The sequence below is a fragment of the Borostomias antarcticus genome (assembly GCF_949987555.1).
Source record: "Borostomias antarcticus genome assembly, chromosome: 9".
NCBI lineage: Eukaryota > Metazoa > Chordata > Actinopteri > Stomiiformes > Stomiidae > Borostomias > Borostomias antarcticus.
Genome location: NC_140242.1, coordinates 10766418 through 10776421, shown reverse-complemented (window position 1 = coordinate 10776421; position 10004 = coordinate 10766418). Strand labels below are relative to the sequence as shown.

General features: G+C 46.9%; 1 protein-coding gene across 1 annotated transcript in view; it reads left to right on the top strand.

Moving 5' to 3' along the window:
- Positions 1-715: 715 nt before the first annotated feature.
- The window catches only part of pde1ca (phosphodiesterase 1C, calmodulin-dependent a), a gene marked incomplete at both ends in the record, with an annotated part of 217225 nt that continues 207936 nt past the window's right edge, over positions 716-10004 (top strand). The window contains one exon of the mRNA XM_084442840.1: positions 716-800. Within this exon, the coding sequence (XP_084298966.1) occupies positions 716-800 (85 nt within the window). The remainder of the gene's footprint in view (positions 801-10004) is intronic.

Below are 10004 nucleotides of genomic sequence, written 5' to 3'. Positions count from 1 at the left end.
GACATAAACAGGAGAGAGAGAGAGAGAGAGAGAGGGAACATAGAGGAGAATGTGAGTGAGAAGGGGGAGAGAGCATTTGGAGAGACTTTTGATCTGAGAAATAAAGTGTGAGAGGAGAGGACAGAAGAGAGGAAGAGAGAGGGGGAGGGGAGAGAGGGAGGGAGGGAGACTAATCAGCCGCTGTGCTCTCACAGCGGTGGGGAGGGTCATAGAGAATACCACAGGGGAGACAGAGAGAGAGGAAGAGAGAGAGGTTTCCCATCTCCATATTCACCTGCCTGGCTCATTCTGTGGCCGTGGAGAGGTAGAGTTGGAGAGAGAGAAAGAGAGAGAGAGTAGGCGAGAAAGAGAGAGTGAGAGAGTAGGCGAGAAAGAGAGAGAGAGAGAGAGAGCTGTTGGCTTCTGAAGGAGGTCCTGGTTACCTGGACGGAGGCGTAGGCAGACAGAGTGAAACCGATGCTAGTTCCCAGCTGGTGACTCCTCCGCTCAGCCACAAGTGAGCCAGCCCACACACAGCTACACCCTCACCTGGCTTCACCCCCTCCTCCAGGACCACTTCACCTGGGGAAGCTCCCGGGCAGGGACCCCCCCAACACCTGTCCCAGAGTCCCAGGCTGCCTGGGCAAGGGACACGGAGAGAGAGAGAGAGAGAGAGAGAGAGAGAGAGAGAGAGAGAGAGAGAAGAGAGGGTTGGAGTGGAGTTTACGGAGCAGATATGACGGAACCCACCTCTAAAAAACAAGGATTTAAAAAGTGTCGGAGTGCCACGTTCAGTATCGATGGATTTAGTTTCACCATCGGTAAGATAAGAGATAAGAGGGTGTGCGTGTGTGGGGTGTTTGTGTGCGTTGGTGTGTGCGTGTGGGTGTGTGTGTGTGTGTTTATGTGTTTATGTGTAAAAGTTTGTGTATACTGTAGGTGTGCGTGTTTGTGTGTGTGTGTGTGCTGTTTAGTGTCGCTGAGCACTGTTTACAAATTGAACAGATGGCGTTCTTTACTGACATTTTATTGTGTTTGTAGTGTGATTTCTCTCTCTCTCTTTCTCTCTCTCTCTCTCTCTCTCTCTCTCCTCCACCATAGATACAGTATATGTGACCGCCACTGGAGGTTTGGTCCTAATATCTGCAGTCCTCAAAATGTGCTAGAGGGCAAAATAGGTTTTTATTTTTTTTCCCATATTTTCATTTTTTTCCCTATTACGAAAATGGAAGTTGTGAAGAACCCACTCAATGTAACAAACAACAGTTTTAGGATCACTAAATAGTCATATTTTGTCATCAAAGTCCATTGTCTTGTGTGAACAGCTCTGAATCTTTGAGGTCCTTTTTCTCTCTTTAGTGATTTTAGGTGAACCAACATTCACAGAAGCATATCCTCTTCAAATATTTGCAGATTTCAATGCATGGCACATCATTTGAGAGCATACAATTTTCACACAAACTTTCATAATCTGTAAAAAAAAAAAAAAAAAAAAAAAAAAAGACCTTGGCAGACATCAAGACCAAACCTCCAATGGCAGTTACATATCTGTCGACTCGTACAGTAGGCTGCATGCATTTCTAATCAATCAACAGAGATGGGTTTTGCCGGTATGACCCTCTCTACTGTACTCATTATGATGAAGACAGCTTGTGTATCTTTCATTTTGTTGTCTCACGGTGTAAGCATTTCTATTTGTGGTCTCTATCAGAAATATACTTTGACTCATTTGATTATTAGGCTGAAGTGCTTTATGGTTTTTCAATAGACGGGTGTATTTTTCTCTCTCTTATTATTGGTTCAGATAGTGTCACCTCTAAAGTTGCTCTACGTATGGGGCCTCTTTCTTTCTGGACAGTCTAAGCTCAGAAATCTTGGTGTTATTTTTGATCAAGCAATGCACTTTGATCATCACATTAAGTCACTGACCCATACTTGTTTTTTACCATCTTAGAAATATTGTCAAACTCGGTCTGTTGTGTCCCAAACTGAGCTGGGAATGATTATCAGAATGAGAAATCTTTATTGTCATGTAGTTTTACAACATTCTAGCAATTATATTGGGTCAATGGTGCATAACATGGAGACAACATTGGACAGGGTGCAGGGACAAGATGGGACAGTGCAAAAGAGCAGTATACAATACGAATGTGTTAGGGTTTTGATGGAGGACCCAAGAGCAGACACGATTGGGGTGAAAGCCCGTAGGCACGTTTATTAAAATCCGGGGAGAGGCAGGCAGTAACGTGGTCCGTAGACAGGCGTGGGTCAGGCGGGGACGTGGTAGTCGTACAGGCGATGGTCAGGCAGGAGCGGGGTTGTCGTACAGGCGGGGGTCAGGCAGGAGCGGGGTTGTCGTGCTGGCGTGGGTCAGGAAGGAGCGGGGATATCGTGCAGGCGTGGGTCAGGCAGGAGCAGGGTAATCGTACAGGCGTGGGTCAGGCAGGATCTGGATACTGGGAAGACAGGGAGAACAGGGTAGGGTGAGGCTTAGGGAATCTTAGGCTAGGTAAGGCTGGAGCCGCTAATTACCAACTTGGTGAGTCAACGATCTGGCACAGAGGGCTGTGTGGACCGGCTTCTTATCCTGCTGGCGATTGGCTGATCAGGACCAGGTGCGTTGAGGTGTGGAGGAGAGGCAATCAAGGTGATGCACGGCAGGTGTGGATCGGGGGCGTGTCTGGCTTGTGACCGCAGACGTGCCCGCAGTTCCCGCTGCAGGCTCTGGGAGGTGCTGGGGGAAACGGAGTCCGGCACTGGAGAGACGGGGACAGGCTTGGGACCAACGTCAGAACCAGGGCTCGGGCCGGGGTCAGGGGGCTGAGGAGGTGGACGAGGCTGACGCGGCGGTGCTGTGACAGGATGCAAAAATAAAAAAACAATATACAAAATAGAGTGCTGTATACAGTGAGTGTGTAAGGTGTATGTGATGTTTGCGTATAGTGTGTGACGTGATATCAATCAAGCAATCAAAGCTTTATTTGTATAGCGCATTTCATACCCAGAGGCAACACAATGCGCTTTACAGAGGACAAGGGAGGTGGGTATACGTCCCACCCCTACATATTCCAGAGGGAAGCAAAAAAAACAGCAGGGGCCAGATAAGTGAGCTGTAAAAAATTCTTCCCTGACCCCTCTCAACAAGGCGATCGAGCAAGCTCCTGGAGTATGTTTGTCTACCGGCTAAGAACATTTCTAAAGCAATAAATAACATTAAATTACATTTTCAGAGTTAGAGAGGCTAATAACATCATAGGAGAGACATGACAAACACTGGTGTATGTCTGTGTGTGTGTGATATGTGATATGTGAGTGCAGTGCGTCCTGTGTACTGTACATTCGGTGGTTTTGTGCAAATATTTCAGTGGTGTCGGAGCAGGGAGGGTGGGAAACGAGCTTTGTTGATTAGACTGGTGGCCGTGGGGAAGAAGCTGTCTCTATGCCATGAGGTCTTGGCCCTGATGGACCGCAGTCTCCTGTCGGAGGGAAGTGGTACGAAGAGATTGTGGCCGGGATGGGAGGGGTTGGCTGCAATCTTTATGGCCCGCTTCAGGGCCCTGGAGTCATGCAGGGCCTGGAAGGAAGGCAGGTTGCAGCCAATCACCTTCTTAGTGGATGACGCGCTGCAGTTTGGCCTTGTCTTTGGCTGTAGCGGAGGAGTACCAGTCTGCAAACTTCAGCAGCTTGACAGACTGGTGGCTGGAGGTGCAGCTGTTTGAGTACAGGGAGAAGAGTAGGGGGGAAAAGACGCAGCCTTGTGGGGAACCGGTGTTGATTGACCTGGAGTCAGAGATGTTTTTACTCAGCTTCACATGTTGTTTCCTGTTGGACAGGAAGTCAGTAATCCACGTGCAGATAGAGACAGGCACGCGCAGAAGGGAGGACACATACTCCAGTGTGGGCAGAAGAATGCTGTTGAAAGCAGAGCTGAAGTCCACAAACAGGATCCTGGCGTAGGTGCCTGCATAGTCTAGGTGCTGGAGAATGTAGTGAAGGGCCATGTTTACTGTGTCGTCAACTGACCTGTTTTCTCTGTTGCTTAGAACTGCAGGGGGTCCAGGAGTGGGCCCGTGATGGATTTGACGTACTGTACAGCAATACAAGATCTTAATTACTGCAGAGGTCAGGGCGACGGGCCAGTAGTCTGTCATTTAGGCCAGTGATCCTTGTTTTCTTGGGGACAGGGATGATGGTGGAGGTCTTGAAGCAGGCTGGTACAATACATGGCGTGTCTCTAGTGAGGCGTTGAAGATGTCACTGAACACCAGGGACAGCTGGTCAGCACAGTACTTCAACACTTCAATAGCACAGTACTTCATGCTTTTGTATCATCTCACCTGGACTCACCTGCCTCAGCAAGTCATCCCTGGACCCTCTACGAATGGTCCAGAATGCTGTTGCAAGGCTGTTGACTAGGTCTATAAGACCTATAGTCTAGACCTATAATAACTATTTTAATGACCAACTGGGTGCAGCCCTTGACTCTATAGCACTGACAAAACTGAAAAAGGTTCTAAGCTAAAAGCTCCATGGAGGAATGAGGAGATAAATTAACTTAAGAGAAGGTGAGCTGAGCGCACACAGAGGAAGACCAAGCTACAGGTCCACCGCAATATTCTCAAAGAACACAAATCAAAACAATTCCAGGGTGCTCTTTTTAAAGATTGATAACCTCTTAAATCCCGTCCCCTATACACCTATCATCATGTCCTTTACTTCAGTGCGAGGAATTTGGAGCATATTTTAGAGATGAGATAACTGACATTTGGATGAATATCACCCAGTCGAGACCAGTTTTGAATGATGACACTCTTCCCCCACATAGCAGAGTTATGAACATGTTTACTCCAGTTGACACAGAGATACTGAGCAAAGTGCCTACCTGCCCCCTTGACCCTATTCCAATCAAGTTCCTCAAGACTGTTTTCGACTCTGTATCTGGGGACACACTAGCTACTGTAAAAAAAATTCCCTCAGTACAGGCATCTTTCCATCAGCACTTAAAACTTCCCTGGTAAAACCCATCTTGAAGAAAAACAACTTGGACTCCTCCAACCTCCCCTTTTTTGAGCAAAATTCTAGAAAAAAAATGTAGTTAAACAGCTAAATGATTTCCTAGCTGCAAATTGTATCTTGAACGCATTTCAGTCAGGTTTTTGCCAGCATCATAGCACAGAGGCAGCACTGGTCAAGGCTGTTAACAACCTTAGAATATGCAGACTCTGAAAAAGCTCTCCTCCTAGACCTGAGTGCAGCGTTTGACACAGTAGACCATAGTATGCTTATTAGAAGACTGGAAAACTGTGTAGGCCTCTCCGGATCTGTCCTTGATTGGTTCAGGACATATTTAACTGGCCAAGAGTTTTTCGTCGCCTTTGGTGACCACAGATCAAAAAAACACAGATGATGACATATGGGGTCCCACAACGATCAATTCTAGGGCCATTACTTTTCAGTCTGTACATGTTATGCCTACGCGATGTCATGAGAAGGAACAACATTAGCTACCATAGCTATGTAGATGACACCCAGCTCTACATTTCTGTGACACTCCTTGACTACAGCTCATCTGACATAAATGTGTGGATATCACAGAATTTCCTCCAATTGAACCAGTACAAACTGAAATATTGATCATTGGCGAAAAGGATGAAAGAGAGAGACTAACTATAGTTTTTATTCCAATTTACACTATTGTTAATTTTTTATTATTTTACTTTGATTGTTGCTTTTGAAAAAAATCTGTTCTCACTGTGTTTTTATGATTTATGTTTTTATCCATCTCTTTTTATGCAAAGCACTATGTGCTATATTAATGTGTATGAATGGTGCTATATAAATAGAATGACATTGACCTGTCACATTACTCAAATTTACCCATTAAATTTAGGATTCAGTTTATGGGTCATGTCATCACTCTTAAGAGTAGCTAAAGACTCATCTGTTCAGACAGGCCTTTGTCTATAGCCTCTTTGTAAATTTGTAGTTTGTGAATTGAGTGTTGGAGCCGGCAGCAACATTTCACTGTAACTGTACACATACATTACATTTGACAAATAAAGAAATCTTGAAATCTTGAATCTTCAATTCCCAGTCCTCTCTACTGAATGTCAACTTTCTGTCCTTCCTTCTGAATGTCAACTTCCTGTCCTGTTCTCCTGTTCGTCATCTCCTTGTCCTCGCCCCAAGGGATGCAGTGAGGCAAAGACCGCGTTCAAATTCACTGAACATAGCGAACGTTTTTGCGAACGTTAGCGAACTATTTTCTGTTAGCTTTGTGTTCGCCGCAAACGTTTGCTAACAGAAGCTAACAGTCTGGAGAGGTAGTTCGCCAGTAACGGAACGAGAATCACAATGGACCCAGGCTTACTGGAGATGTGCTCCCAGATGGGGATTGTTTGTCATCAATGACAAAAGATGCCCAGCAAGTAGGCCTACACACTGTTTTCTTGAAGCCATTTTATGTGTAGCCTAACAGTATTTTAGAACATTGTTGCGTTTATGCGAACTATTTGGAACGTTCATTAAAAGCCGTTCAAATGTGACCGTTTGGAGAAAACATGTTTGCGACAAACGTTCGCCTCTGTTAACTGAATTTGAACGCAGCCCATAATGCACTGGGGTGAACATTTGTCTCAGCCAGTCAGTGCTTTGTCAAGTCAAATACTGTAGAGTTGCCTGAACAGAATTAGATTGCATAATAGCCCTCAGTGTAATTCTGTTCTCTCTCTCGATGGGAGAACAAGGAAACATTCACAATGACTTTCAGAGATTTTTTTTTTTTTATATTGCTCTCTTTCTAACCCCCCTGAAGCATGGTCTCTATTGTGCCTCTGTCAGTGATGGAGCAGATTTGAAGAATGCATTCTTCTGGTTTTCTAACATGACAGGCCGGGGCCAGGCAAGAAACCTGTTGGTATTTAAACGAGGAGGGGGTAAGAATAGGGAGTGACGGAGGGGGAGAGACGGGAGTGACAGAGGAGGAGAAAGGCAGTGACATTGACGTTGTTTTCTGGGAACACTGAGTGGCTCAGAACAGTAATTACTGAGCTTTCAAAGGTCAAGTGTGTAGTGCGTTAGGTAACTAGTTCACTGTTGTTCACTCACTCTTTTGCACTCTCTCTCAGCTCGTTTTCTTTCTGCTGTCTTTCACTTTCTCTCTCTCTCCATCTCTCCCTCTCTCTCTTTCTCTCCATCTCTCTGTCTCTCGTTTCTCTGGACTGATTGATTTGGGACGAGCTTTGAGATCGATCCTGTCGAGCAGTGTATTGTCATATCCAGTGTATTGTCATATCCAGTGTATTGTCATATCCAGTGTATTGTCATATTTAGAGTGCAGTATTGTTATACCCAGTCGTGGGCAGCTCTGTCCAGGCCTGTTAAACACATCCTGTCGCCGGCTAGATGAGTTGTGCAGCGAATCCCCTTGGTGGGACTCACGGCTCGGTGATGAGGCTCTTCCTCACACAACCTACACTCTGCTGACTACTGTCGCCATGGGTACTGGCAACGGAGGCTGTGACATCAGACGCACATGTGCCTGGCTGAAAGAAATGACTGTCTGTTTTATGTGTGTAGTTTATTTCTGCATGACTGCGTGTGTGTGTACAGTATGTGTGTGTGAGTGTGTGTGTGTGTGTTTGTGTCCTCTGTTCTCACAGCTCCACCTGTTGCTATCAGTGACTGAAAGCTCTGTGGAGACCTCATTAACACACTCACACCTGTTTGGTAACCCCGGGGAATGGAGGTGTGTGTGTGCGTGGCTCAGGGTTCAGAGCATGGGGCAAGGATCTCTGGGTTTCATTGTAGCCTCTGGTTACCTGTTAGATGAGATGTGTGTGTGTGTGTGTGCATATGTGTGTGTGTGTGTGGGGGGGGTGGGGGGGGGGGTTGTGTGGTCTCAGTCATCATGGTATTACAGTAACAGGGTAGTCTCAGGCTCTGTGTTTGTGTGTGTGTTTGTGTGTGTGTGTGTGTATGTGTGCCTGACAGAGTAGGGAGTCATTATCTCTAATGAAGTGGTCTCTCCATCACTGGCGCCTAGACAACCCCTCCCTCTCTTTTTAACTCTCTCTCAACCCCCGCCTCCTCTCTCTCTCTCTCTCTCTCTCTGTCTTTCTCTCTCTCTCTCTCTCTCTCTCTGTCTCTCTCTCACTCTCTCGCTCGTCACTCTCGCTCTTTCAATGTCTCTTTATTTCTCTCTCCATCCCCCCAAAAGCTGCTGCTCCGGTTGAGCTCTGATTTCTTCTAATGACCAGGCTGCCGCCCTGCTCAACCTAGCCCCCTCCCCCCCAGCCTCTGGCACTCATCAATCTACGTCATTCAATCTACCTCCTAATCTCCCTCTCTGTCTCCGCCTCTCTCTAACCCTAATCTTCCTAATCAAAATCTATTTCAAAGATGCTTTATTGGCATGACCAAAGACAAGAATAGTATTGCCAAAGCAATGTGACAGGAGAAAATCAACAAGATTTTTTGTCAGTTAATTGTCAATTAAATATAGTGGATTAAACTACATCAATTAGTGTTACTAATCTCATTCTCCCTGTCTCCATCTCTCTCTCTCTCTCTCTCCCCCTCCGTCTCTCTCCCTCCCCTCTCTCTCTCTCTCCCTCTCTGTAACTCTCCTTCTTTTTATTCTCTCTCTCTCTCAACAGTATCTCACCCTGCCTCTATCAGGGAGAGATATCTAGCCGTCAAGTCTGTGTGTGATGTCATCAGTGTTCCGGAGTCTCCTACTGTAGGTCCGTCAGGTCTGTGTGTGATGTCATCAGTGTTCCGGAGTCTCCTACTGTAGGTCCGTCAGGTCTGTGTGTGATGTCATCAGTGTTCCGGAGTCTCCTACTGTAGGTCCGTCAGGTCTGTGTGTGATGTCATCAGTGTTCCGGAGTCTCCTACTGTAGGTCCGTCAGGTCTGTGTGTGATGTCATCAGTGTTCCGGAGTCTCCTAGCTCCGTCAGGTTTGTGTGTGACGATGGTCATCAGTGTGTCTCCTAGCTCCATGGTTACCCTATAAATGCAATCCCCTGTACAGACAGATGGGTTAGTGTTGGTCTGACCAGTGTCCAGGGTGTTTGACAGGTTAGTGTTGGTCTGACCATTGTTCAGGGTGTTTGACAGGTTAGTGTTGGTCTGACCAGTGTTCAGGGTGTTTGACAGGTTAGTGTTGGTCTGACCAGTGTTCAGGGTGTTTGACAGGTTAGTGTTGGTCTGACCAATGTTCAGGCTGTTTGACAGGTAAGTGTTGGACCAGGGTTCAGGGTGTTTAACAGGTAAGTGTTGGTCTGACCAGGGTTCAGGGTGTTTAACAGGTAAGTGTTGGTCTGACCAGGGTTCAGGGTGTTTAACAGGTTAGTGTTGGTCTGACCAGGGTTCAGAGAGTCGGCCTGTCACGAGAGCTTCACCGGTATCCAGGCAACTAGATAATACGAGGTTGAAGGTGGAATGGAAAATCAGTGCCAACATGTGGAGCGTCTGCAGTTGTAGTTAGTTGAGTGTCAACACAGCACAATAGGTGGGTGTATGCAGGTTGTGTGTGTGTGTGTGTGTGTGTGTGTGTCTGTGCGTGTGTGTGTGTGTGTGTGGGTGGAGAGAGTTCAAGAGAGGGAGAGAGAGATAGAGGAAACAAGGGAGAGAGAGTTAGAGAGAGGGAGAGAGAGGAAAGGAGAGAGAGAGAGAGAGAGAGAGAGAGAGAGAGAGAGAAAGGAAACGAGGGAGAGAGAGTTAGAGAGGGGGGTGTCTCCAGGGGACTGCGACTGCTTCTTCGTCATATTCTGTATGTAAATGTCAAGAGCTGGAGGAAAGGGCGTCCGTCCTCTGCTCCTCAATCAACCTTGTGACTCAGCCTCCTGGTCCCTCTCTGTCTGTGTGAGGGGGGCTGCTAGCTGGGGAGGGCAGCATGGGGGAGATAGGCTGGGCCCCAGGGACCACAGGCTGGCAGAGGCTCTGGGAGGGAGCAGCACTGCCATGGTGAACGTAGTGTTGGGACAAGACCTGTTTGGGAGGGGGTGGGGGTTGGTGGGGGT